Source organism: Hemitrygon akajei, chromosome 7 (genome assembly GCF_048418815.1).
Source record: "Hemitrygon akajei chromosome 7, sHemAka1.3, whole genome shotgun sequence".
Taxonomy (NCBI): domain Eukaryota; kingdom Metazoa; phylum Chordata; class Chondrichthyes; order Myliobatiformes; family Dasyatidae; genus Hemitrygon; species Hemitrygon akajei.
Window position 1 is genome coordinate 181,721,918 of NC_133130.1, and position 25,519 is coordinate 181,747,436.

The 25,519-nt window shown below is 39.1% G+C and overlaps 1 protein-coding gene across 1 annotated transcript; it reads right to left on the minus strand.

The window, feature by feature from the left end:
* Positions 1-1,805: 1,805 nt before the first annotated feature.
* On the minus strand, positions 1,806-24,311 carry psmd5 (proteasome 26S subunit, non-ATPase 5). The gene is made up of 10 exons (XM_073052797.1): positions 24,118-24,311; positions 20,202-20,346; positions 18,035-18,148; positions 12,004-12,132; positions 10,546-10,655; positions 9,596-9,738; positions 9,095-9,286; positions 8,465-8,574; positions 4,942-5,082; positions 1,806-3,744 (listed from the first exon to the last, which is right to left on the minus strand). Exons 1-10 carry the CDS (start codon positions 24,288-24,290, stop codon positions 3,487-3,489), a joined length of 1,515 nt encoding a protein of 504 aa, XP_072908898.1. The 5' UTR covers positions 24,291-24,311; the 3' UTR covers positions 1,806-3,486.
* Between the last annotated feature and the right edge of the window lie 1,208 nt (positions 24,312-25,519).

Sequence of the window (25,519 nt, forward strand, 5' to 3'; positions counted from 1 at the left end):
AAGCACATGACAAGATAGGCCAAAGCCAGCACAGTTTCCTGAAAGGAAAATCCTGCCTGACAAACCTACTGCAATTCTTTGAGGAAATTACAAGCAGGGTAGACAAAGGAGATGCAGTTGACATGGGGTTCCACAGGGGTTGGTGTTGGGACTGCTACCTTTTATGATGTATGTCAATGATTTTGGACTATAGGATTATGTAATGGATTTGTGGCTAAATTTGCTGATGTAAAGATAGGTGGAGAAGCGGGTAGTGTTGATGAAACAGAGAGCCTGCAGAGAGACTTAGATGGTTTAGGGGAAGGGGCAAAGAAGTGGCAAATGAAATACAATGTTGGAAAGTGTATGGTCATGCACTTTGGTGGAAGAAATAAATGGGCAGACTATTATTTAGATGGGGACAGAATTCAAAGTACAGTGATGCAAAGGGACTTTGGAGTTCTTGTGCAGGATACCTTAAATGTTAACCTCCAGGTTGAGTTGGTGGTGAAGGCGGCAAAAGCAATGTTGGCATTCATTTCTAGAGGAAATGAATACAAGAGCAGGGATGTGATGTTGAGGCTCTATATGTCACTCGTGAACCCACACTTGGAATATTGTGTGCAGTTTTGAGCTCCTTATTTTAGAAAGAATATACTGACATTGGAGAGGGTTCAGAGAAGATTTACGAGAATGATTCCAGGAATGAAAGGGTTACCGTATGAGGAACATCTGGCAGCTCTTGGGCTGTATTCCCTGGAGTTCAGGAGAATGGGAAGGGATCTCACAGAAACATTCCATATGTTAAAAGGCCTGAACAGATTAGATATGGCAAAGTTATTTTCCATGGTAGGGGATTGTAGGAAAAGAGAGCATGACTTCAGGATTGAAGGATGTCCATTTAGAACAGAGATGAGGAGAAATTACTTTAGTCAGCAGGTGGTAAATCTGTGGAATTTGTTGCCACAAGCAACTGTGGAGGCCAAGTCATTGGGTGCATTTAAGGCAGAGATGGATAAGTTCTTGATTAGCCAAGGCATTAAAAGGTATGGGGAGAATGCAGGGGAGTGGGGATGACTGGAAGAATTGGATCAGCCCATGATTGAATGGCGGAGCAGACTCGATGGGCCGAATCGCTCCTATATCTTATGGTCTTAAGTTCTGGGAGGTCACATCACGGATTACCTCACCTGATCCCTTAATATCACCTCCTTAAGCAAGAAGACAGAGTAGTGCCTCCACTTCCTAAGAAGATTAAGACAAGCAAAGCTCCCTCAAATGCCCCCCCCAAATCTTAACTGCATTTTCCAGGAGCACCATTGAGAATGCCCTGACAAGTTGTATCTCCATCTGGTACAGGAGCAGTCAAGCATTGGACCAGAAGTCCCTACAAAGGACTGTGAGAATGGCTGAGAAGATCATAGGGGTCTCCCTACCATCCATCAGAGACACTTATCAGGAACGCTGCATATGCAATGCCCTTACATTATCAAGGATCCCACACATCCTTCTAGCATCCTCAGACTTTCTTCCATCAGGCAGGAGACTACGATGCATAAAAACAAGAACTGTCAGGATGAGAAACTGTTTCTTCTTCCAGGACATTAGGCTTCTGAACTCCCTGGTGCATTGTATTCACAGAGTCTCTGTTCCGTACCTTTCAATATTTAATATTAATGCACTTTGGTTTGTTATTTATGTGTGAATCATCTGTAGATTTTATCCTTACGTACACCGATACAGCGAAACATTGTCCTGTTTCTATATACATTATATAGTTATATACATTATATTCATGTATATACTTAAATGACAATAGACTTGACTATTTGTTAAAATAATGTTTTATTTAAATAGCTTGCAACACTGGGAAAACAAGCCTCCTATGGGAATCAAAACCAAGTTTTTGTAGAGGAGATCCACATGCCTCAGCCTCCTGAAACACATTTTCCTTTTTTTTCCCTGGGAAGACAGGAGATGGGATAATGTCTCTAGATCTTCAAGATCTCTTGTGGGGGGGGGGGGGGGGGGTGTGAAATCATCAATTCACAGGAATCCCTAGCCCAACTGGCAGAGAAGTATCTAAGAGGGTTCTCAGCTCTTCTAGCCCTGGAGACCAAGATTGCTAGTGGAAGTAATCCGTAGCATCCCAAGTCACTCGTGGCAGGATCTTGCCCAGGACTCATTAGTCACCCCAAACCCTTAAAAAAATTTGTTGATGCACAGAATATGGGAGATACCCTCACAACATTTAAGTACATGGACAAACATTTAAATCAACAAGGCAAAGAAGATTACATACCATGTGCTAGCAAACGGGATTAGTAAAGACGAGTATTGACATTTGGCATGGATATAATTGGCCAAAATTCTTATTTATGACTCTTAGACATCCACTTAAAGATCTGAGAGGAATCGTACAAAAGTGGTATTTCTAAGTCAAGACGATGTTTAACCTGAAGAGGAACCAAAAGGTTAAACATTGTCTTGACTTGGAAACGTCAAAGCAGAGATGCCTTGTGCTCACATATGACAAGAGGTGGGGAGGCAAAAGATCTTGTGTTTTTATGCAGTGAACTTTACAATACATCATATACACCACAGATGTTTGTGCACTGTTATCCAGCACAGGCAATAATACCCAATCACCCAATGGTTCATACTGTACCAAATGAAACCTGAAACACAAGAAACAAGACAACACCGTATGGTTCAGTCAGCCTGCAGTGCCACTGAATAAGACTATAGCTGGTTTAATCTTGGACTCAGCCTCACTTGCTTACTTAGGTACAACCCTGTACTCACCAATTGTCCCAGAACATCTTAGCCTTAAATAACTTGAACAATTCCACCTCTAAAGGTCTCCAGGGTAAAGCTTTCCACAAATTCTTAGTTCGCAACAATTCTTCAACTCCATTTTAAAAGGGCAGGTACAGATTTTGAACTTGTCTTTTTTCTCCTTTTTCTATTGGAGGTTTTGAGACAACATATGGAAACCTCAAGTACGCTTTAATCAGTCACAGGATATGGACAAGGTCAACATTATGCTTGCCCAAAAACATTTGGAGGTGGTGGCAAGCTGCTATTGAACCAGTGATAATTGACATCTCAACCAGTTGAAACAGGCAGTGAAGATGCTTAGTTAGGAAATTCCAGGATTAGATGGTTCAATTATTGAAATGGGATAAAAATGAGCTTCTGATTTCATTTCAATTGTATAAGTTTTTAAAATAAATATCAAGATTGATATTCAGCTGGAAATCAAAATCAGGTGGATGCTTTACATAATATATAAATCTGGTTCAACACCACAAAAAGGTATTTATATTACTTGAGTTGCATACCTTATCATTACTCTCAGTTTTCTTAAAGGAATGGAAAAGAATTTGCTAAAGAGATTGAAAATTCCACTTAATTGAAGCTTCTGTCCAATACCAAGCTTCATGTAACATGTCCTTTACCAAAAAAAAGTAAAAATTTAAAGAAAGTCAATACTCTCATCAGTGGCTACTCGCCACCTTCCACAGCTACTGCTGCTGTTGCTTTTACAAAGTAAGGGCCTTCCTGCAGGTAAGCTCGGAGTTGCAGGTAATGTTGGTTTCCAAAGATTTCAGCTATTGTCTTGGAATCTACAAGGGCTTTTACCAATTCAAATTTGGCATCCTTTGAATTTTTGTCAGCTTCAGTTGACCTGTCGATGATGTATTCCACAAATCCTGGTGTACCGATCATCAGTCTCTGACCCCAAGGTTGGCTAGCAATTGCCTACATTTAGGAAAGAAACAGAAGAGAAGTTAATGGGAAAAGTATGTCAACACAGTAACAAAAATAACCAATTCAATAACACATGTTCATGAATAGGAATGGGACTCTTAATTGATTGCCATTATGAGCGAGAAGGAGCAAAACAGAAAAGCTACACTCAAGTAATGAGCAAGGTGGAGATGATAACATATCTCCACACATCTGAGTAATTAAAATGACAAATTCCAAGTTACTATCAGCTTAAGTCTTTAGCAACTCCGTAGTGGAAACCAGATAATGAGTTACGAAATTACATTGCTAAGCAAATGCAAATACAGCAGGTGTTACATGTCTGTAATTATAGAAAATCTTCAAATTTCTCATATTAGTATACACATGTGGACCAAGTTAAGGGTTTCAGGTCAACGGTTTCCTCATCAAAATTGCTAATCAAGCTTAAATAATAACTCTTTCCCTCTGATTCCTCCTATTTCTAACATTTCGTGTTTTTATTACAAGCTACAAAAATTCTGAAAACTGTTTCTACTTCAAGCTACAAAATATCTTGCCATTCTGATACACGAATTCCATTTTAAGTTCCACTGATAGAAGAGCAACTTATAAGCAAAACTGGAAAACAGCAAAAGCTAGAAAAACTCAGCAGGCCGTGCAGCATCTGTGGAAAGGGAAATTATCGAAGTTGGCTCTGTGACCCTTTGTAAGGAATGTTTCCTTTTCTATAGATGCTGCCTGACCTGCTGCATTTTGAGCATTTTCTGTTTTTAATTTAAATGTTCAGTACCTGTAGTGTTTATTGATTTTTATTAAAAAACTGGTATGTGGTACCATAATGGTATAGATAAATCCAAGCGTCTTCCCTGCACAGTAATATTTTTACCAAATCATTCACATGAAATGCATATCTTCAAATCAAAGTGCAATTGTAAAGCCATTTATAGAATGCATTTCATATTTAATCTTTTCCCCAATGAAATGCAAAGAAATTAAGCATTTGTTCAGTCATTATCCACGTTTCTAATTTAAATCCTCGATAATTCTATTAATTGTGGAAAAGTTAACACAAATCAGCTACAGAGGTTTTAGAAACTATCTAGAAATCCATTAGATCTGTGTTACCTGTCAACATGTGTATTTCATTGTATTTTAAAGTAAGACAGGATATCCAAATAAACAAGTTGTTAATGACAAAAGACTCACAGTGAAGACTTTTAGTGCACCAATGTGGATATCTGGGAAAGGCTGGGAACTCAGACTGCGGAATGTTTCCATTGGATGGCTGTGCAAAGCGTGGAACCAGGACTCAGTCATTCCTAGAATATCTTCAGTTTGCTGATCAATCTGTGAAATTGATAGAAACATAAAACAGCATTAACATAAGAAAATAACGCAGTTGGCTACAGCTAAACCCCAGAAAATGCTGAAATAAACAGAATGATGATTTGAAAACATTTCAGAGATAGTACTACTGAGGAACATTCACTACAATGTGGGAAAAGATTTTACAAATGTATAAGGATTTCACATTCCAGTGCATAAACAAAATAGTGGATTTCCATTAATTGGGACACATCAGGACCTGTATATTTTGGCCTAATTAAGTGGCTACCATAATTAGCCAAAGTTTCAAGGAAATTATTTTTAAAAAAATTATTAAGAGACAAGCTAATATTTAACAGAATAAATTATGTATTTAAATGAAATACAGAACAAATCAGAACACTACCAATGCCGCTACATTACTATAGAACTGTATTAGCTCCTAATAGTTTTCAAAGAGGAATTCAATGTACCCCATGTTCTTTTGATTGACTATAAATGAACAAAATCAGCGCAGACAGTGCAGATAATGGACTGCCTTCACTGCCTTCCTGCATGAAATAGTGTTCTAATCCAACAATAAATTACTGCTTTTTGAATCCGCCAGTCCAAATGGATAACTTAACACCAGCACTCGCAACTGTTGCTACTTAAAAATTGTTCACTCTCAGCACAGTGTAACATCTAGCAGCCAGACAAGTGACTGACACTGGTTGGGAAGTGTTTGGCAAGTCTCCTGTCCAAAGGGAAACTGGCAATTTTCTCCATTAGATTTTATTCTTTAAGAGTTGTCCCAAATAGGTGGCTGCCCCAATTTTTCAATGGCCCAATTAACTAGAATCCTCTGTGCTGCAATATTTTACAGACCAATTCTTTTTTATTAAAAAAATGCTTGCTTCCCATGAACAATAAATAAGAGCACCCAGTAAAATGCTCCCAAAGGATCACAAGCTCATTTGCTAAATTGCACTTGCCAATATGGATAAAGAATTAGTTGAAATACAGTACAATGCACATAATAGTTTGTTGGAAGAACAGCAAGGTTTAATCACACTTTTCCAATATGGAGAAAAATGAATCTCTCTGCAGGTCCAATATATAGTACATCCAATCTAGTCTTATGCAAAAGGACGCCAATGCAAAATACTTTCACCTAACCACGAATGGTGATTTGTGTTTGGTTTGCTTGTTGCCACATGTACTAGGATCCAGTGAAAAGCTTTGCACGCTTCTGGGAAGATCATTCCATACAAGCTAGTGTAAATGGACAAACAATGCAAGATATAGCATCTTCTCTAAACAGTAATATTTTCAATGATTCACTCGTATACAATGTGCATCTTCAAAGTGGCAATTGTAAAACCATTTATAGAAGGCAATTCATATTTATTTTTCTCTAATGAAATACAAAGAGATTTCAAGTATTACATCAGTCACCAACCATCTACATGTCTGATTTAACGCCCCAGTTATTATATTAATTGTGTAAAAGAGAATGTGCAGTGCAGGTTGACAAAGTGTATGAAACACGACGAAGTAGACTGGAAAATCAGGAGTACATCCTTAGCATACAAGAGGTCTGTTCAGGAGCAAGGATAACAGTGGAATAGGAGGTGTCAATGCCCTGAAGCCTGATGATACATGCTCCAGCTTTTGTTACCTTCTACCCTGCAAGATACTGAATTTCCTTAGCCCTCTAAGTAGATGCATTAGTGTGTTTTCTTGGCCATCAGGTCCATGTGCTGAACCAGGATAGATTGCTGATGTTAACATCTTAGAAACTTAAGCTCCATCTCCACCTCAGCCACACTGAATAAGAGAACAGCATACACTGCACCCTGCTTCCTGAAGTCACTGAAACACAAGAGTTGGTCAATGAAGGAAAGGCTGATGTCACCAGGCTCCCCATCTGCTTCCTCTACTCAGACTCATTGTTGTTTGAAAACCAGCCACTACAGTGGTGTCATCTGCAATTTGTAAATACAGTTAGCAAAGGGGCTTAGGATACAGCCTTACAGAGCATCCATGTTGAGGATAATTGTGGGAGATGTTGCTTATCCACACTATTGGTCAGTAAGATCCAGTTACAGAGAAGGGTGTTTAATCCCAGCTTCAGGAGTTCGGAGCAGTTTGTTTGGGATTTATGGCATTGAAAGTGGAGCTACAGTCAATAAATACGAGTCTGACACTTCCAGTTGGCTTGTGGCTTACCAAGTGCAATGTCTTACATGCACTTGTCCACAATAGCAGCCCAATTGTTCCACACTAATTTTATCCACAAGGATCAACATCAGAAGCCAGAAACTATTGTCTTTGATTCTATACTTCTCCTTGACATCTACCTGAAACTTCACCAGATTGTTCATAAATTTAGTGCCATGCTCAACCTTTGCCACAAGCCTCAAGCTGCCCACTACTGAGACTTCTCATCCATACAGTTGCCCAGCAACTCCCGACTTAACCCCAACCTAATCACGAGACAATTTACAACAACCAATTAACTTACCAACCAGTACTTCTTGGACTGTGGGAGCAAACCAGAGGAGGAATCTCACATAAAATCTCTTTACAGGCAGCGGTTGGAATCAGTTAAGTGTAATTTTAGCAGAATTAAACTAGAAAATTTCCAATTTTTTAAAAATAATTCTGTTTCTCACTGCTCATTCATTAAATAAAAATAAAATTTATAAAATCCATTGTTTTACTTCTTGAAGAAATAATTGAGTGACAGTGATCTAAAGATTAATAGTCACTTTGATACAATGGTTATATTCACAATGCACAGACCTCTGAAGTGAAAGCATCACACAATAAACATAGAACATAGAAAACCTACAGCACAGTACAGGCCCTTCGGCCCACAATGCTGTGCCGAACATGTACTGACTTTAGAAATTCCTAGGGTTACCCAGAACCTTCTATTTTTCTAAGCTCCATGTACAATAAAATATGTTTCTAGGCTACATCTAATAACTTTAAAAGCAGAAGGCAAAAATGTGACATTAATATGTGATCAGTGATATCTTTTATGTGGAATATTTGGACAATATGAATACAGCACCCTTTCTACTTTAACCTAATATGACTGTGGAACAGCCATTTTTAAAATGGCATGCTTATTAAAAGAACTACAAGAGCGAATATACCATTACAACTTGATTTGGCAGCAAGGCACTAATTTTTAGTGTTTACAAAAATTCAAACTAGAAAATGGATGAAAATTAGGAAGATGTTTGTAAAGTTTTATTGGCATTTAGAAGATCTTCCGTTTTTTTATCATAAAGACGAATCAAACTGTTATTCCATTGCAGCTCAAAAGTCATCCACTTCCATGGTTTAAACAATTTTTTTTCCAAACCACATCCTTCATTTACATTCAACAACACTTTTTCCTGGTACTCACCGGCAGAGAAAGGAGAGAAGCAATTGTGTCAAGACAGCGGATGCGCATGTCTGTGGAAGCACTGCATGAAATCGAACCCAGCCTTCTCAAAACCTCTTGGAATGCAGAACCTTGTATAATGGAATAACTATTACAATTCACATTTCAGCACAAGATCATGTAAAGGTGACAAGTATTGCAATACTTAAATTAGACTGGTGTTGCAATTTGAAAATGGCACACTTTCTTTTGCACTGAGCAAAGCACACCTGTTCCTACGAACTGGAAGGTGACCTGTACAGTGAAATGGGAGGTACAGACAGCCAGAGTGAAGGGAAACATTAAATAGAATGGCAGGAAAAAAAAACTCCTAACATGCTCAGGAAAAGGTGAGACACAAAATAAAAGTCTAATAGGTTCACACAGAAATATTTGTTTAGAAACTTGCTTACATGACACTAAATGTACAATTCTGCTTGGGAAAATTTAGATAAATTAGTTTTTCCAATATTCAACACATCAGCTCTACCAAAGTGAATTGACTGCAGAATATTAGGAAGAACTTATTCCACAACTGTTATAAAAGAGGGGGAAATACCCAACTGAATTACTTTTCATCCAGCTGCAGATTAAAGCAATAACATAGGTTACCTGTTTTATTTAGAACTTGCTTTCCTTCTATACATGATCCAAGAATCCCAATGGTATCCAAGCTAACTCCAATCATGGTTGGTTCCTGTCCTTCAATCATCTCAAACACCTTTTTGATAAAGACAGGATAACGTTCACATATCTGCTGAGGACTATCAACCATTGCCAAGTTTCCAAAAAACTTCACCAGATCTACAAAGGAAATAATAAATACATGTTCAAACATATTAGTGCTTCAAACACCCGAGTAGTGTTTAGATACATAGGGAGTCTAGATCTAGTGCCCATATTTCTGTCATTGGATTTAACTTTGTTTTTTTGTAGAGAAGTCAAGTGCAAAGACATACAGGTTAGTAGGTAAACTGACTGGAAACAAAATATTAAAGTCACTGCTTAGCTAGAACTGGATGACAGGCTGGACAATTTACATTATCATCAGAATGGGCAAGTGAGCTTTTCCTTATTACTGGCTTGACATAACAGTAAATTTTCTTTACTTACTTGGCAAATAAAAGCCAGAGAAGGGGTCAGAATTTGCACCTATGATCATGTTTGAGATTTGATCGATGATGCCTTGCTGAGCCAGGTACTGTCGTCCATGCTGACTTTGAGCAAGAGAGGTGACCATCTCAATAGCGGTGGCTCTTCAATTGAATTGAAATACTTGTAATTTATTTAATCAACCATTATGGCAACTGGTATTTATAAAGCATTTTAATAACGGTAAATGTTAATCACATATCAATGGAAAACTTAATCATAAATCAAGAGTATTAGGGAAAAAATAACCTAATTAAAGAGATAGGTTTTAAAGCAGCATCCTAAGGCAGACAAAGTAGAGACAGAGAGCATTAGAGTCTTCCAAACTTGGCACCAAAACAACAGAATGCCCACCCCCTAATGAAGAATTTTAAAACTTTGAATTGTACAGAAGTTCCAAAACAGGGAGATGGTTTTACAATTGTGTCAAATTATAGACATCTTAGTACTATCCCAACAATGTAATACAACTCCAAGAGCCAGAAATTAAACCTTGATGCATCAAGGCAAGATATCTGTGTGATTTAAGGGAGCCAGTTGGTGGCAAATTGCAAATATTTTGAGTAGATAGCTTGAATGATGACAGAAAAACCTTCACATAACCCCTACTTTCTCTTTCCATCAGTAAATCAACTTTAACAGGCTAAATGGGATGATGTAGTCTCAAAATAATAATTGTTTGATAGTACTCTGTGAGGAGGCACAACTGCAAACCTATATTGGTCCTTACATTTTAGCAGGGCTACTGTTTTACCCACTTTTTGCTGTGGGAAAACCTGGTCAAAATTTGAAAGTGATCTCATATAACCAAAGACAAAAACCCATGGTGCCATTTAGCTCAGTGACACCTCCAAATTTCCTGTTTTGGTGACTGAATAAAAAACATTTCAAACAGGTAGAAGCCTTCTCACCTGATGAGGACATCCTCCCCTGCAAGCTCGCCAAGCAGCCGAGTTAATAAACTACTGCTGGCACAATACTCCAGTGAAACAGATGACACGTTTGCGATCTCCAGCACCAACTGCAAGACAATAACACGAGCAAGCTTAATGCTCCTGTCAGAGTGATACATGACTGTTAGATTATTTTAGTTTACTCGATTAGGTTCTCTCCACAAGAACCACAACCTTGTTGTTGGGTTTGGATGTTTGTGTACGTCAATAACCAAAAGAGCTGTGTTGGCTGGAGTCAGGGCTGTATGCTTTGATTCTTGATTGTGTCACCCATGCCAAACAGGTCAAAGGGTAGAGGACAGACTAAGAGTGGTGCACCAGTCTTCCAGGTTCAGGGGTTCAGCTCAGGGTTAACAACCCTGACTGGTTAAACAAAGTTGTTATGGAAATAGCAATGAAGAAGCCTTCTACATCTGTGTGTGACGGTATTCCCGAGTCTCCACCTGGGACCTCATGCCTGACAGTAGTGAAAACTGAGAGGAAGCTACTGACACAATGAAGGAAGCCCTGAACACTGCCAGAGATGGGGGACCTTCATTGCTGCCCTAAACACCAGCAGTGTAACAGGCAGTAAGTAGATTGGGTTCATTAATTTATTTCTGAAAGTAATATACTGATAATAAAAAAAATCTTAGATGAGTATAGTGAGCTTGCTTACTGCACTATGATCAAATTGCACTTTTTTTGAAGTTACGTAAACATATCACCACTAAATGTTCAAAGTGCCTTAGATGTTACTCAGCAATACAGGGTCTGATTTGCAAATATCTCCATTTCCATGGCACCCTCTGCATGAAGTTGTTCTCTCTTTACTGAACATGCACCAGTTCATTTAAATCTATATATTCATGATTAACAAAAGCACTAGGATAAATCTATGCAGTTCTACCCCTTCAGAAATATGTTCAAATTTGAAGAGCTGAAGACATTTTGTCCTTCTCTCAAAACTTACAATGGATTAGGTTATGTGGTATCTGAAGGTGTTGGTGTGATACCCATTCACAAATTTAAAAGGCTATATATCTGAAGCATTCCAAATTTAGTCACTATATCAGACTTAATAAAATCTCCATAGTGTCATCAAAATTCAGAGAAAATGTAATTTCAGCTCAAAGTCAAAACAAGCCAGTCAAGTGAATCAGGGTTGTTTAGATCAATTTAATAACTGAAATGATATACCCAAGTGTGGCTTACTCCTGAAAAAGGAGTTATGGAAAACAGTAGTATTTCCATAGTAGTTCATCTAATGAATCAATGAAAATATCTGAAGAATAAGTATTTTATTGACTTAAATACAACCTTTGGCTCAGAAAACAAATTAAAGTTTACAAAATGAATATATTAAAGAATCTTATGACATCTAAATTTGACTTAGAAGAAAAATGTTGGATGTCAACTGCAACAAATTCACTGTACCTCATAAACTCTGTATCGTACCACATCACTGATACCCATGACATCTTTCAAATCTTGTAACATGTTGGTCGTAAATAATGCATCAAGTCCAGCTTTATTCTGGGCGATTCTGGAAAGGTCTTTGATTGCCTGAAAGTTAAAAAAGCAGCACCAATAAATGTTATGCTTTGTAGAAGTAAATAATTAGGCAAGTAGAACTACTCATATGCAGCAAAAGTATTTATAAGGTTGCCCATTCTTGTAAGACTTGTATTCATGATAATGCTATTAAATTTTTTAAAAATCTTCCCACTTAACCAAGAAATTCAACACAATTGCTGCAGTGACAAATTAAATTTCAAATTAATACAATCTGTAAAAATTTGTTCCATCTTTGATCAGATGTATATCAACCACGTATGTTTATAGAATACAAGAACATAATATATAGTAAGACTGGCCCTCAAGCCTGCTGTCATTCAGTAGGATAATATCCTTTTGTACTTGGTCCCAATTACCCGTCTAGCTCTCGTGTCTTCTGAAGTCTCCATTCCACCATCGCTGAGCATTCAGATCTTTAAGTTGGAGTGGTCCAAAAGATCTATACTCTCTGCTTATAGTAATTTATCATCTCATGTCTTATTTAGGCAACCCATTTCCCACCCAATTCTGGATTGAGTTCACCTCTCCACCAACAAGCCCACTGTTAAATTCAAATTGATTCCTTCCCAGTTCTACGAGTTCTGAGATGACTGAAGAATCCTATACAGGATCTACAGAGAGGTGAGACAAGTGGTGACCAATGAGACAAGCAGATGAATTGGTTGGAATTCTGTATGCTCTTTCCACTGTTTGCTCAATTTTTCTGTGTGCTCTGTTTATCAAGATTAGAAGGTGTTGTATGCATCCCAGATACTCCTCCTCAATTCTGAGCAATTATAGGCCAGGGATTTCTACAACTCTTTCTTTGATTCATGGCTACCCAGAGAAGAAGAATTTCAGAATTGTACACTTTGATAATAAATGAACCTTTAAAGTCAATAAGGTGATTGTTATGTTCTACGGGGAATACAGAGGCAAGAACAGCTATGACCATTATTCCAAGTTGACCAACCTACTCATACTGATTGATGTTGCATTATATTTTCTTCTGGATTTGACACATGATGAAAATAATATCTATTTTAACTGCTACTAACGGAATCCACATTGGAACAGCTCCTTGGTCACTGGAAGAAGGAACTCAATGCAAATCTACATGTACATCTATGCAGACAGCAAGCAGAATCCCCCCATAATTAGTGCAATGGGTGCTGTTTCTTGAATATGATCATCTCTGGCAACCAGAATTGGAGAGAGAATGTCACCAATTGCATGCTAATAGTAGTTCTTACGCCATGGTTTCATACTTCAGTCTGCATTTTATCTACTACAGAGACCTTTCAGCTACTGACAGGGTTCTTTAATCTCATGCTGGGACAAGATCCTCCTGAGAATCTTGCTAATTTGAAGAAATCATCTCTCATTCATCTTAACGGGAAAGACCAATCTCACTCAAAACTCTATTCATGCGACAGACAGTCCTACACGTCAGGAATCAATCCAGTGAATATTCAATGCATTGGGTCAAAGTAGATTTGTTTTTATGTACAGAGACCAAATCTGCAGAAACAAGTTTCACAAAATTTAAATATTTTTAAATGGGAGATCACCAAAATTCTGTAGAATCTCAGCAAGGGATGCTTACTTTGGTGTTCCAATCCCTTTGCTTTGAAGAACATAACTATGTTCCTAACTGCCTGCTGTACCTACATATTTAATTTCTGCTTCTTATTAATCATCCCATTGAGATCCTTCTGCACACTAACCCTACTGCCCTCACAATCTGTGCTTGCAAAGCTAGGCAGTAAGTTAAACACTTCTCAAAAATCACCCAAGCTGGAAGCTTTTGGTAGGGGTTTTAATAAGTAAAACTTGTGAACCAGCAGAAAATTAAGTGAAATACATATTCAATTCATTACCAAATCATGCACCTGAATATACTATTATCGGTTATTCTTATGATCAGTAAGAAATAAGCTAATCCACTCATGCAACAGTCCATAGCTATGCCACGTAGACCAGAGTGAACTCATGGCGCAACGATAAATTAGTGATAAACGATAAACATTAATACTTTCTTCAAAGTATATCTACTAAATGTTTACCGACATTATAAAAACCAAGACTCACAGTTATTGAGTGTTTCAAGGGCAAACAAAAGGGAGATGGAGATGGATGTCTTTATACATGTGCTTCAAGTCAAAATCCAAATTAATCTGCACCAGAAATGTAAAACAGCTTATGAACGGGAAGTGATGTTGACACAAAGTGAACAGTACCTCCAGAGGCCAGAACATGAACATTTTCTAAATTCTCATCATTCACAGTGCTGGAAAATAAAAATGAAGTCCTCAGAGCAAGATTGCAATACCAAAGGAATACCAGGAACTGCTCCACCATTTTGGGCACAGCACTGCAGCCCAAAGGCTTCACCATCCACTGCATAGACAGAAGAGCTGAGTCTCTTAAAGGTAGGGGATGGAGCGTGCTTCATGATTAACTCATCATGATGCAGATGTACTATCTCAGTCCTGCTCAACTGACCTGAAACATCTAGCAGTCGTGTCGTCCATTTTGTTTGCCGAGGGAGATTTCCACCATCACCCTGGCAGTTGCATGCAATCCACACCTGGCCAATGTCAGGTAGGCACTGAAGAAGTTGAGCACTGTGATGAGCAGTCACATAACAGTGCACCCCATTGCCTTTTGATTCATTGTGGGGGATTTCAAACAGACCAGCTTGAAGAATTCTCTGACCAACAACCATGAACATATCACCTGTGGAACCAGGGGAGTCAACACACTTGACCAGTTACACCACTACGAAGAATGTTTCCCATGGCCATCCCATGCCCGCACTTTGGCAAGTCCAATCACCTGGCTGCACTCCTACTGCCGGCATACAAGCAGAGACTGACGACTGCAGAACCAGTGATGAGGACCACAAAGGGAAGCAGAGGAGTATTTACGGGACTGCTTTGAATCTGTGCACTGGACAATATTCAGGGATTCATCTTCGAATCTAATTGAATATGCCACAGTTGTCACCAACTTCATCAAGATCTGTGTGGATGAGTGTGTGCCTTTGAGAACATACCCAAACTAGAAGCTGTGGATGCACTCGGAGGTTCGCAGTCTGCCGAGGGCTGGAACTATTGCATTTAGACAGTGATCTAGAGCTATACAGTATGACCAGGTACTACTTACAGAAGGCTATTTTAAGAGTGAAGAATCAATTCCAACAGAATCAGATGCAAGTCAGCTCTGGCAGGGTTTGCAGGCATTACTTCATACAAAGTGAAACTTAATATTGTAAACTGCCATGATGCTCCCCACTTTGATGAACTCAACACTTTATATGCATGCTTTGAAAGACAGAACTATATCTATGTGAAACCCTGCACCATCTGGTGACCCCGTGATCTCTGTCTTGGAGACCAATGTCAGAACATCTTTGAAGAGGGTAAACCTTTGCAAGGAATCAGGCCCTGGTGTATCTGGTAGGGTACTGAAAACTTGTGCCAATCAACTGGCAGGTGTGTTCAAGGACATCTTCAGTCTCTCACTGCTGCAGTAAGAGGTTCCCACCTGCTTCAATCATACTAGTGCCCAAGAAGAGCAGTGTGAGTTGCCTCAATGACTAGCACTCAGCTGCACCCACATCTACTGTGACGAAATGCTTTGAGGTTGGTCATGGCCAAAATCAACTCCTACCTAAGCAAGCACCTGGACCCACTGTAATTTGCCTACCACCACAATAGGTCTATAGTGGATACAATCTCCCTGGCTTTGCATTGGCATTAAACCAGCTGGATAACAGCAATAACTATGTCAGACTGTTGTTACTGATTACAGCTCAGCATTCAGCAACATCATACCCTCAAGAATAATCAATAAACTTCAAAACCTGGGTTTCTGTACCTCCCTCTGCAACTGGATCATCGACTTCCTCATCAGGAGACCATAGCCAGTGTGGATTGGAAATAACATCTCCTCCTTACTGACAAAAAACACCAGCGCACCTCAAGGACATGTGCTTAGCCCACTGCTCTATCTACACCCATGAGTGTATAACAAAGGCACAGCTCAAACATCACCTATAAATTTGCCGATGACACAACTGTCGTTGACAGAATCACAGATGGTGATAAAGAGGTACACAGGAGTGAGATATATTAGCTGTATGAGTGCTGTCGCAACAACAACCTTGTACTCGACAACAGTAAGACCAAGGAATTATTTGTGGACTTCAGGAAGGGGAAGTCAAGGGAACATACACCAATCCTCATCGAGGGATCAGCAGTATCAAGATCCAGGATGTGAACATTTCCGAAAATCTATCTTAGGCCCAACGTACTGATACAATTACAAAGACAGCACAATAGCAGCTAGATTTCATGAATTTGTGACTTGAAATTCTAGCAAGTTTCTACAAATGTGGGCAGCATTCTAACTGGTTGCATCACCATCTGGTGTGGAGTTGCCACTGCACAGGATTGTAAAAAGCTGCACAAGTGTGGAGGAAAATATTGTGAGTTAAAGATTTTGATAGACAAAGGGTTAATATTGGCTTTTTGAGTATGAAACCAGTTTGGAGCTTAGTTTGTTATAGATATAACCTTGGCATTCAGCAGAGACGTCTCTTAGAATAAATATTTGCAGTTGCTTATCCTGTAAGAATTAAACTCAAGGATAAGAGACCAACTGTTTGTTAATACAAAGTTGTACACAGGACTGAAATTTTAATTTCTGGCTGTTGCTATGGGTATTATTTATCACAAGAGAACTGCATGTGAATCTAGCTTATCTTTTCTAATTCACAAGGTTAATCGAACAGCCTTTGCTTTTGCAATCCATTTGTACATGCATAAAAGGAGCTATGCTCTCTGGATTATTTGGAGATTGAAACCTACTGCTAGAGGTTCCATTCCCCACGATATCGTGAATAAAGCTCTCTTTACTTCAAAGTCCATGTCTAATTTACTTCGATCAACTTTAATCGAATTTCCCTAGCAAATTATTTTCCCTAACAATAAGGTTGCAAATTCAGCTAGTTCCATCATGGGCACTAGCCTCAAGGATATCTTCAACAGGTGATGCCTCAAAAGGTGGCATCTGTCTTAAGGACCTCCATCACTGAGGACATGCCCTCTGTGTGATGGGAACTGTATATTTGATTAATGCACCGTACTTTCACTGTGATGGGAACTGTATATTTGGTAAATGCACTGTACTTTCCTTGTGATGGGAATTGTATATTTGATTAATGCACCGTACTTTCACTGTGATGGGAACTGTATATTTGGTAAATGCACTGTACTTTCCTTGTGATGGGAATTGTATATTTGATTAATGCACTGCACTTTCACTGTGATGGGAACTGTATATTTGATTAATGCACTGTACTTTCTATGTGATGGGAACTGTATATTAGAAAATATGCACACACTCAATCTTTTAGGAACAGCTTCTTCCCTTCCACTAGATTTCTGAATGGACAATGAACCAACCCATGAACACTACCTATTACTTGTTTTTTGTTCTCTTTTTGCACTTATTTGTTATACGAGTGTATATAATTTCTTATTGTAATTTATAGTTTTGTGTGTATTGCACTATACTGCCACAAAACAACAAAATTCATAACGTATCCAAGTGATATTAAACCCGATTCTGATTTTGTTATGATTCTAATTCATCTCTTAATCTCCACATATTCTGTTGGAGAATCTTATTTTCATAATTTAGGTTAATTTGCTATGTCACATAGCATAAGTTTTATTGTTCCATCAAATTTTGCACTAGACAGACCCTCCAGCATCTCAAAATGCAACAGGAGTATACATTTTCTTGAATGCACAAAGGAAGTACCACTTCTCCCAATAGTGGAACTGTTTAGATCTCAGTTCTTGGAGGATGTCAGCAATCATTTCACTTAAGGTAACCTTACCTCTTTTGCAACTGATATTTGCTCACCACCAATACTATGGATCATCTCCTTAAGCAACTCAGGAGAATCAAGAACTGTCACAACTGCATCTGTGCTCTCAACAATCCGTCCAATCTGAAAAAAAAAGTACTTAACGTGAGTCTGAAATGAACATACTGTCTGCTTCCATTACTTTCCACTCTAACTTCACTTTATCCCTAAACACTGTAGGCTATCTTTTTTAAAATGTTACTTAAGCCACATATCTCAATGTGCAATATTACTAAAGTTCTGTCAACATCAATAAAGAAAAATAATGATTTTAATTTTAAAACACAGCCTGGGGTTAGGCATTAGCTGCACCAATTTCAATGTGCAAGGATTGAGATTACAATACAAAGAAAGATGCTAACTCGTTTAGTTCTGACTTAATAGAATCACTGGTGAAAGTGGGAAAATATTTAGAAATACAGCATCAGTCCACAGCATCCACCTGATATTCAGTAAATGGACACCACTATTCTCAAATCTCTCTGCTCACTAAATTCTGGTAACATAATCATTCCCAATTTTAATTGTTTCATTTTCAGTTGTAATGTTTTTAGTTGCTTTAGTTAGAACTGGAATTACTTCCTCAAACCTCTCCAGCTCCCTCTGCTCCTTTAAATAAGTTTATTAAAATCTACCTTGACAAAGCTCTGCCTTCTCCTTCTGTAGTTGAATGTCAAAATTCCTACTGTTCAGTGCATCAGAAAATTTTGCTACATTGAAGGTGCAATAAGAAAGCAGATCTTGATAGTTGAAGACTTTTGCCTACTGCAATAGCGCTGTCTATTTGGTCTAGGTCAAAACAAAGCTCGGAGAAACAGGCATCAGGAAATCAGGGCATCGTACAGAATATTGCATAATCTTTCAAGTGCAACTCAAAACTGTCAGAGTATATCAGGTGTATGCTTTGAATTGATCCTGTACTTCTAAAAACAGTGGATTCCGCTTAATTAGAACACATCGGGACCAGTACATTTTGACCCAATTAAGCGGCTGCCCCAATTAGCATGTTTCATGGAAATAGTTCAAATGCAATAAAAAAGACAAATTAAAGTTTAACTGAGTAACAAATTACATATTTAAATGAAATACAGAACAAATTACAACATTACCAATACTACTGGTGGTTGTCCGTCATATATGACGATGAAAGAAACCTGTGCCGGGACAGTTTTAAAGTGGAAAAGCCATTGCACTGGTTATACTACTACAGTACTATAAAACTGTGTAGTAACTCTAATTCTTATCGACGTAAGGATTCATGCAGTGTACGCTGGTATGTTATTTTAATTGACCGCAAATGAACAAAATGCATGCAGACACCTAGTGCAGATAATGGGCTGCCTTCATACAATGTTTATGATCACTGCATTCTCCAAATCTTCATTTTCATTGTAACATTCAAGATGATTGTTGATGCCTACCAATTCTTCATAGTTCCTAACTTGTTGAAGTAGTGAAATCATTTCATTTTCACTCTTGGCCATTTCTGACATCTCCAAGCCTGAATGCTTGAAAACGCAGTGAGTGAGCAAAACAGTTCTGTATTGTCTTACTGCTCGACAACTATCACTGACAAAAATCTTTTTTTTTTAAAAAAACGAACACATTTAACTGACACTATGTAAAACCTGTTTGGTCTAAGCATAGTGCACGGTCTAATAGCCATAAGTGCATATGGCTGATGCTAGTTAGAAACTGTTCAGCAACATTCTCCTATCCCAATTAAGCGGCACAGTGTCCCAAATAAATGAAGGGAATCCTGCTGTTTTCTCTATTAGTTTTATTCTTTAAGAGTTGTCCCAAATAATCAATTGCCCTGATTAACTTATGGCCTAACTAAATGGAATCCACTGCATTTTTCCCCTCAATAGTGTCAGTGATCAGGAGTTCAATTCCTACCACAAGTAAGGAGTTTGTACCCTCGGGTTATACTCTGGGTGCTCCAAAGACATATGGATTAGGGTTAGTAAATTGTGGGCATACTATTTTGACACTGGAAGCATGGAGACACTTGCAGGCTGCTCCTCAGACAGTGCTGGTTGTTGAAACAAATAACACATTTCACTGTATGTTCCAATATACATTTAATAAATAAAGCTAATCTTTAAAACACACTTTTGAAGAATACCCTCCTTACTTGAGTCAGTGCCAAGACTTTAACATGGTCATCAGAATGCTGAAGTCCCTTCTGGAGTTCCAGTTTGTAATTTTGAGCCAGGTAGACTGGTTCTAAAGCTTGCAGAAGGCGCTCCAGAATTGCAACACACACATCGATTTGTTCCCTGAACAAAGAGGGACAATTGGATGTCGACCAAATAGAACAGATAAAATAAAATACTGGGTAAAGCACATAACTTACCAGGCAAAACAAGATAATGCAGGGCTGATAGGACAATTGTTCATAAGTTATTTTATCTGGCTTGGCACTAACCACAAAAGGTCGGCTTGAAGATAGAAGTAAGTTCAAAATATCTTGAATCTTTAAAATCCTCGGAAAGTTGATATGCTCAGTATTTTTTTAAAAGTTAACTGGGTTTTAGACACTAATGAAATCAAAGAGGAGGGAATTGGAGGTTCTGTCCTGGTCCCAGTGAATGGTAATGCAAGTTCAAGGAAATGTGTTGTCTGTTCCAGCTCAAGGGGGAGGATGAGCACCAGAGGTTGTGGTCCATATCAATATCAATGACATAAGCAAGAAAGGTGATCAGGTCCTGCAGAGTGAGTTCAATGACTTCGGTGCTAAGTTAAAGAGCAGGGTGGTGATCTCAGGATTGCCACCCCTACCACAAGTTATAGAGCAGCTAAAAAAAGAAAGATAATACTGTTTAAACATTGGGTAGGGGATGGTGCAGGAGGAATGGCTTCAGATTTTTGGATCATTGGGCTCTCTTTCAGGGAATGTTGTACCTGTACAAATGGGATGGTTTGCACCTGAACTAGAGGAGGAACTAACATCTACATGGGAAGGTTTGCCAGTGCTACCCCATTGGGGTTTAAACTAGAGGAGCAGGGGATGGGACCCAGTGCACTCGGGGAAATAAGATGTTAAGCTTACATACAAGGACACGGACCAAAAGGTTGAGTATGATGGGACTAATGTTCTGAGTTATGTCTATTTCAGTGCACAAAATGTTGTAGGTAAGACAGATGAGCCTAGAGCATGGATCAGCATGCAGAATTATGATATTATAGCCACAAATGAAACTTCATTGCAGGAAGGACAGGAATCTCAGCTCAATGTTCTGGAGACATGATAGAGGGAGAGGAACTAAAGGAGGGGTGACATGTAGTATTACAAGTCAGTGAAAAGCCATATGAATAGAACTGAGGATTAAGAAAGGGATGACCATGTTCACGGTATTATAATATAGACCAGGATTTAGAGGTGCAAATTTGTAGTGAGATAGCAGACAGCTGTAAGAAAAATAAGGTTGTAATAGTAACTTCCCACATACTAACTGGTACTCCCTTACTATAGAAGGACTAGATGGGACAGAGTTCATCAAAAGTGTAATGTGTTTAGAAAAGTTTTCTCAATATCATTAATGTTAGAACTTTTTAAGGAAATAAAAGGCAGGATAGAAAAGGAAAGTCAGCGGATGTTGTTTACTTGGGTTTTCAGAAGGCCTTTGAAAAATGTGCCACACACAAGGCTGCTTAACAAGAGCCCATGGCATTACAAGAAAGATGCTAACATGGACAGAAGATTGGCTGACTGGCAGGAGGCAAAGATTGGGAACAAAGGTGTTGTCTATGACTAGTGTTGTTCTACAAATATCAGTATTGGGACTGTTTCTTTTCACATTATATGTCAATAATTTGAATGAAAAATTGATGACTTTGTGGCCAAGTTTGCAGATGATGCAAAGATATGAGGAGGGGCAGGTAGGGTTGAGGAAGTGAAGAGTCTGCAGAAGGACTTAGATTGGGAAAATGGGCAAAAATGTGGCAGATGGAATATAGTGTAGGGAAATGTGTAGTCATGTTCTTTGGTAGAAGAAATAAGGCATGAACTATTTTCTGAACAAAGGGGAAAATTCAGAAATCAGAGGTGCAAATGTTTTTTTAAATTTAGAAATCTGTACCTCTAAATTAAAAAAAATACTTGCTGGGGTTTAGAAGATTGGCGGGGAGTGGAGAATCTCTTTGAAAACTGATGAATATTGAGAGGCCTAGTGTGGACTTAGAGAGGATGGGGGGGGGGGGGGAGTGGAGGTGTCCTCTAGGACAAGAGGCCACAGTCTCAGAATAAAAGGATGTCTCTTTAGAACAGATGAGGAGGAATCTGTTCAGCCAGAGGGCAGTGAATCTGTGGAATCCATTGCCATAGATGGTTGTGGAGACCATGTTATTGGGTATATTTAAAGCGGAGGTTGATAGGTTCTTAATTAGTAAGGGTGTCAAAGACTATAAGGAGAAGTCAGGAGAATTGAGTTGCAAGGGATAATAAATCAGCCATAAAGGAATGGTAGAGCAGACACAATGGCCCTCAATGGTAGGGAGTCTAGTGCCCATAATGGATCTGACTGAGTTCACAACCCTCTGCTGCTTTTTCCAATCTTGTGTATTGGCACCTCCATACCAAACAATTGCTCCACTTTGCTTATACTCCTCTCTTCTATAACACTCCGAGGATCCTGCCATTCACTGGGAAAGTCCCACCCTCATTTGTCTTCCACTCAGTTTCCTGAATTAATCATCATTTGCCATTCCTTGGCCCACTTACCCAGCTGAAGATCCCTCTGGAAATCCTTATAATCACCTTCACTGTCAAAGGCACCATTTTAGTGCCATCTGCAAACCTACTACCCATACCGTGTACATCCTCACCTAAATCACTGATGACAAATGACAATGGGCTAAGCACCAAGCTCTGGGGAACACCACTTGTCACCGGTCTCCAGTCTGAAAAACAAGTTTCCACCATTTCCCTCTGCTTCCTACCATCAAGCTAATTTTGTATCCAATTAGGCACATTTCCCCGAATCCTGTGTGATCGAACTTTCCAGAGCAGCCTCCTACGTAGAACCTTTTCAAAAGCCTTACTATAGTCCATATTGGCCATGTCTACAACCCTATCCTCATCAATCTTCTTGGTTACTTCCACAAAAATTTGTAAGACATGATCCCTAACTGACCTGTGTTTCCAAATGCTTGTATTTCTTATCCCTCAGAATCTCCTCTAGTAACTTACCTGTTACAATTGTTAGGCTTAGTGGTCTACAGACCTCAGATTTATTTTTTTTTTGAAGCCCTTCTTAAATAAATGCACAACTTTAGCCACCCTCCAGTCTTCTGGCACTTCAACAATAATGAAGTATATATCTCAGCCAGGACTCCTGCATTTTTTTTTTCCTTTTCCTTCCCAGTGTTTCTGGATGTATCTATTCAGGTCCTGGAGATTTATCTACCTTTATACATTTTAAGGCATCCAATACTTTTTCTGTTGTAATGAAGACAATCCCCAAGTCCACCCCATTAACTAAGTCAAGGCCCAAAGTCCTCATGTCACTTTCAATAATAAAAGCAGAGGAGAAAAACTCCAAAATAGGAGAAATAGTCCTACACCAAGTAATAACAAACACTTCAAAGTGAAGTATATTGTCACATGCACAAATGTATTCACAGGTGCAACTTACAAAACTTACTTGTAACAGCACCACAGACGCATAGCATTAGATGCACAACATTCACAAGAAAAAACAAATTAAAATTATACAGAAAGAAAACGAGAACAGAACAAAACATAGCCCATTGTAGTGCAAAGTGGCCTTAGTGTCACTATACTAAGGTAATGATTAGGGTCGTACAGAATGGCTCAAGGACCGAATAACTGAAGGGAAGTAGCTGTTCTTCAAGTTAGTAGTGTGGGACTTCAGGCTTCTGTATCTCCTGTCCGATGGTAGGACAAGCAATGTGCACAAACAGCGAGAAAAGCAGAAATACGGTCAGCCTCACTGACTTACACAGGGTCACTGTTAACGGACTTTTCCCGGGGTTTCAACAATTTATTCCACTCGACAGTCAACCCCAAGAGCTACAACTCGCCCCACCTGTCATTGCAGTCCAGCAAGTTGAACAGCACCCCAAAGCGCAAACCCGTCGCCAGTTCCTGCAGCGTGTTCAACGGCACAGAATTCACGGCAGCCTTTAAACTATTCAGCTCGACCAGGGGCTCCTCCAGCTCAGCAATCTCCCTCAGAAGCCCAGTCACTGAGTCCGCCATCTTCACCCACGCGCACCGACAATCTTATCGCGAGGCTTCAGTGTGGGGAAAATCTCGCGATAGAATGCCATCTTGGATTTTGTTGTGCGCCGTTGCCGGGGCAACCCTGCAGCCTCCGTAAGGGTTTCGCTTCAACCCATCCAAATCATGTAACAGCAAACTGTAGAACTTAGCTCGGTACCTTCACAAAGGTAATAGTTGAGAAGTTTTTTTTCCTCTTAACTTTCATTAAATTTCGTGTAATGGTAGAGTTGACATAGCTATTGAAAGGGGGATGGTTTGATAAGAAATTATTTCCAATGATGGGAGTGGGTTGAGGATCAAAACAAGAATCAGAATCAGGTTTATTATCACCGGCATGTGTCGTGAAATTTGTTAACTTAGCAACAGTGCAATGCAATACATTATAACATAGAAAAGAAGAAAGCATAAATAAGTAAATCAATTGCAGTTCTTACAGAAACGTCTGCATGATGCTAAGCTAGGGCACATCATCAGTGATATTACCTGGGGTTGTCAGGTGTTTCGGGTCTTTTAACACCATACACCCTCGACCCGACCCTGGCCTGTGCCCAAGCACGGATCTGCCCTTTTGAACCAGAGCCATCTTGACGCCTTCTCTGCTGCATCTGTGATGGTAGAAATGGCACTCCTTATAATTATATATATAAATATGCGTCTGTATATTAAATAGTTAAATTTCAAATGGTGTAATAGCCCCGCCCCCAATATCAGACGGTGATATACCTGGTTAGAATGCTCTTCACAGCTGCCCTTTGTGTTCATTGCTTATAAAATGTCTATTGAAAAGTAATCTAAATGTTAATTTATGAAAATTGTTACTATTGCCAGTTTTATCTGCATTGGCAGCTGCTGTTCTTGAGACACGAGTTAACTGTTGTGTTTTGCCGAGTGCCTGGTGTGAACTCAGACCTAACTGAAGTGGTGATTAAGGGCATTGCAGTCCCGCTTTCTTGAATTGGTCGTTTATGAATGTACAATGTCCTGTGTATGTTACTCAAAATGGCTTCTTTGGTTTGTTAAACGACCAATGTTCGGGCGGGAAGCGAGGTTGCCCACTGACTTGTGTTTTGGGGCTGAGGTGGGTGAATTACCCGGGAAGCCCTATCTAAAGTATGTGTCCGACATGAAGAGGGAGTTACTGAGGGCGTACGAGTTGGCCGAGGCGGCGGCTACCAAACAAAATCAGAGGAATAAGATGCGGTATG

What these genes read in the sequence shown, in the direction of transcription:
- psmd5 (XM_073052797.1), bottom strand. Translation starts at nt 24,290, where the DNA reads ATGGCGGACTCAGTGACTGGGCTTCTGAGGGAGATTGCTGAGCTGGAG. An exon ending in CTTCTCTCCTTTCTCTGCCG is followed by an intron (nt 5,083 to 8,464) that starts GTGAGTACCAGG and finishes TCAATTTCACAG; the next exon opens with ATTGATCAGCAAACTGAAGA. An exon ending in GTGCACTAAAAGTCTTCACT is followed by an intron (nt 3,745 to 4,941) that starts GTGAGTCTTTTG and finishes TCCTAAATGTAG; the next exon opens with GCAATTGCTAGCCAACCTTG.